Here is a 4,342-nt window from a genome sequence, read left to right on the forward strand (position 1 = left end):
AAGAATGTGTAGATGTGGAGAAGGATTGGAGGCTCTGAGATGGAGAATGATGAAATAGGTTAAGAGGTATTTATAGGTGGGAAAAAGGTTTATTTTTGATAATTTTCGTGGTCTACAATAAATGGGAGAGATTTGGGCAACAATTTATTTTCTTCCCTAAATTTCCGTCAGCTTTGACTGCACTGCGCAATGTTCGTAGAATAGTCATAACTTTCTCCACAGAACTCCGATTGAGACGTGCAAGATATCCACCCGAAGCTCTTTCGAAGATGAAGAGAATGATATGCATTAATCATTGATTAGACTTCAACAGTGCCAGGAAACTCGGCTTGAACTGAGGCTGTTGCACCTTGGCCCTTTTTGCACCTTTTTCTGTCTTTTTCTATCATTTATCAACAAACACATGCAATCTAAGAACATAATTTTCATGATTGGCATTTAAAATGAGTCAAATATAGTCCCCAAACACATGCAAAATCCGTGTTTGTCACTTGCAGGCCCCAACCAGGCCTCATCCAGGCCACAACTATTAAATTGCACTATTCACAATTTACCACCCATTTTACGCGTGAAATAAAAAACGTTGAGCAATTAAAACACGGAAAATTCATTGTTCAGTTGAAAATAAAAAAAAAATTACAACCCCTAGAAATTAAAATTACAAATCCTATAAATAAAAATTAAAGTCCTAGAAAAATTAAAATTACTAGTCCTAGAAATGAAAAAAAACACTTCTTTTTCATTTGTGCGCGAAAGTAGGGGATCATCTCATGTGCAACTTGAGCTCAAACTCCGACATTGTCGAGGTATCCCTCGACGTGATGGCCCATCCGCAAGGTACCACTCATATCCGACATAGAGTTGGATATCTTATCCAGAGAAGGATAGAGTGGCGACGATGACATAATGGGGTAACTCGTAGCGGCCTTTTTAGTTCCCATCGGCCGGGTTTGAGTGGTAGGGGATGAGACGAAGAAGTCGTCGTCTGTCACGTTGAGGTCGATTGTCGAACCTCCTTCGCTCGAAGAGTAGTTTCCGGTGGCGGAAACTTTGGTTCTGTTCGACATCCCACTTCCCGCCTCTTCTGCCCCGCCGGTGTACTTCGGGCTCTTGTGGATAAGCTTCCAAACATCGTAGTACTTGAAGTGCTTCTTCCCGTCAGAGAAAAACTCCACATTGGCTTTTGCCACGAGGTCCATCTTGATGTGACCGCTAGGCCACATCTGGACTACGTTAGTCCACTTGCCATTCCACTTCGTCATCTCCCTCTGAACCCGACCCCAATGCTTTCGTAGCTTCACGTAGCTACGCTCTAACGTCCCTCTTGGTCGACCAGCGTTATATTTCTGGGCAATCCGCTCCCAGAACACTTTGTCGCTCTGCTGGTTGCCGATGACAGGTTCCTCGGAGATGTCGACGAAATTCCTGGCCAGCCACAATGTCTCCTCCGGGCTATACTTCTTCGGCCCCTCATCATCAGCTGCAGCAACATTGCCCCTCTCTGTGACGAGCTCCATATCACTAATGTCGAACTCATTAGTGCTAACCGGCGGCGATGACAAGTCCATGGGGCCGATGGTGGACCCCCCATCCCCCGGACTAGGCGCAATATTTCCATGGGCCGATACCGGTAGGTACCAATTGTTGACGTTGACAAACTAGTTCAACTCGTGTTCGTCGCTGTTAAACCAATCCATACGAACAACAAATATTGAAATGATTTAGAGGTTAGAAATGAGAAATTGGTGGAAGAATGTTGAACAAATGAGATATAAATAAGCAAAAAAAGGGGGGGGAGGGTTTAGGTCTGGCCAGAAGGGCCTCCAACGGAGGGCCGGGATGCAACGGGGCACGGCCCGCCTGCCTCCAATGCCGAGCCGGGCTGGGCCAGAATGTGGCGCAGCCTCGGGATGAACCTGCATCACCAGGCGCGGCCCAAGCCGCGACTTTGTGTCCTCCAACGCGCAGGACGTCGGCCGGGACCCAGGTGCGGTCCGGTCCGCCTGCGTTAACGATGGTGTAACTAATGAGTCGATTTCAGTCTCGTTTTGTTTTACTGATGAATTGGGCCTAAACCGTGATAGGCTAGATTGATGGGGTCGCCAATTGACAACTAAAGATAGTCCTTAATTTGCGGATAATAGATCAGATTTGATACTAAATTGCCCAAAAAAAACAACTGAACAACTCTGTGTATAATTTTGTTTAATTGAAAAACGTATGAAAACTGACAATGGGTAAAAACATTAGAATGAAAAGTGACAAAAGATTACGTAGTACGCCATATCTCAATACTTTAATGATTTCGATAATGAAATCTAATTCTAGATTTGAATTAATTCAATCACAATATTTATACTATATATTAGAGATAAAATCACCAACTTCCATCCATGCTTTCTTTGTTTGATGTAGAGGTTGAAATCCACCAATTGATGTTAATCCTTTCTTTGACTGGATCCTCCAATTGATTTTATCTCTTCTTTGACCTCAAGCCTTTAATGATTCTTTTGATGAATAAAGAATCACAATCTTTATATAGTGAATATGTACGTGTGTATATACCGTGACTTTTTTGTATATATAATGTATTGGATTGTGTTACTAATGAATGAGAGCATACATGTATTTATAGGTGTTGCATGGCTCCTCACGAAAAGTGGTGTAACTTCGTATCTATCATGCCAGGCACTAACCGCAATTGATACGTCGATTCATCCATACGGTTACACTTTCTATATCACATAAATATATGTACATCAACTGCTTCTCACCAACAAATGAGTCGGTTGGATAATGACAATTAGTTTACTAATAAACTAATTACCACTGTCACACCCTTTCACCGTCACATACATATACTTTAATATTTAAATATATGTGTAACAATTTTACACGTCCAATACATGTATTTACATGCATGTCAGCCCACACATATTTATATACACAATTAATTATATATATATATATATATATATGAGTGATGCTAAATGGCCATAATGTGGCCGGCCATAAAGAGTTAATTTAGTCCATTTACATGTATAAAAAATTTAGAATTACCGATATAAACTTATATGTGTGTGAATGAACTTGTGAGTTGATACTTATCTTTGAATTCCATTACGTAAAACACATTAATATCACGAATTACTGTATACGTTGAGCAACAATCAAGAAATGACGGTAGTAATAAGTTGAGCAAAAACTACGAAAGAGCAACACTAACATGTTGAGCAACATATAATGAAGATGATATAAAGTAAAATCAAGTAGTATTAAACCAAAAATTTTAAAAAAATCAAATTTTTTTGTTATTTAATTAATTTATGGCTGGCCATAATGTGGCCGCATATCATTATTCTATATATATATATATGATACTTTTCGTATAATATATATACACCTATAGAGTCCCATTATTCACAAATCCACTCTTAAAGACCGAACCACCGAACCATACCAAATTAGGGTTTTTAGATCTAGTTTTTTATGGATGAGAGACACAAATTTATCAATTATTTTTGCCTTCATCACGAGCCTATTTTAATTCATCCGAAGGTAAATAAGTCATACTAACATGTTACGAAGATTTAACTTCATTCCAGTAGGTTTTTACTTCATTCCAGTAGGATTATTACTTCATTCCAGTACGTAAATGCGGTTTCACCGTCGCGTGCCGTTCTTTCTCTCTACAATATCTATCACCACCGCCACAACGCTGATATGGTGTAATAAACACATGGAATGATGTAATAAATTATTGGAATGAAGTATGTGTAGAAGCATTTGAAGTCCTACTGGAATGAAGTAAAAACCTTATCCAATGAAGTAATAACGTTTCTGAATGAAGTAATAAACGCACTTGAATAAATTGTATTTTTTAATGTAAATAAAGTAAAAACTCAGGTCAATGAATTCAAATGAAACATATGTTGAATCATTTCAAAACCTACTGGAAGAAAGTAAAAACATATTGTAGTTTCAAGGTATTACATACGAAATGAAGTAATAAACCTATACAATGAAGTAAAATGGGCTTGTAATGAAGACCGAAAAATTTACACAGCAGCACATCTCATAAAAAAATAGATCTAATGGCCCAGATTTGGTCTCTAGTTCGGTCTTTAAAATTGGTTCGACATTGATCACAACCTACACCTATATATATTATAATATCATAATTTAGAGGTAAGAGAAGAGGGTTATCAATACCCATGATTCTAATTCTTTAATCAAAACCGATCCATCACGGTATCGTCTTTTATATTAGAATCTAACATTTAATATAAACCTAATCCTTAATATTAAACCGATAGATACATAGGTCACATAAGAATATAAA

The 4,342-nt window shown here is 38.3% G+C and overlaps 1 protein-coding gene across 1 annotated transcript; it reads right to left on the bottom strand.

Moving 5' to 3' along the window:
• Window positions 1-292: 292 nt before the first annotated feature.
• LOC121788307 (glutathione S-transferase T3-like) lies at window positions 293-1,568 on the bottom strand. The gene is made up of 2 exons (XM_042187021.1): window positions 1,050-1,568; window positions 293-382 (listed from the first exon to the last, which is right to left on the bottom strand). Exons 1-2 carry the CDS (start codon window positions 1,566-1,568, stop codon window positions 293-295), a joined length of 609 nt encoding a protein of 202 aa, XP_042042955.1.
• Window positions 1,569-4,342: the final 2,774 nt, after the last annotated feature.

Source organism: Salvia splendens, unplaced genomic scaffold (assembly GCF_004379255.2).
Source record: "Salvia splendens isolate huo1 unplaced genomic scaffold, SspV2 ctg1009, whole genome shotgun sequence".
In the NCBI taxonomy this organism is placed as follows: domain Eukaryota; kingdom Viridiplantae; phylum Streptophyta; class Magnoliopsida; order Lamiales; family Lamiaceae; genus Salvia; species Salvia splendens.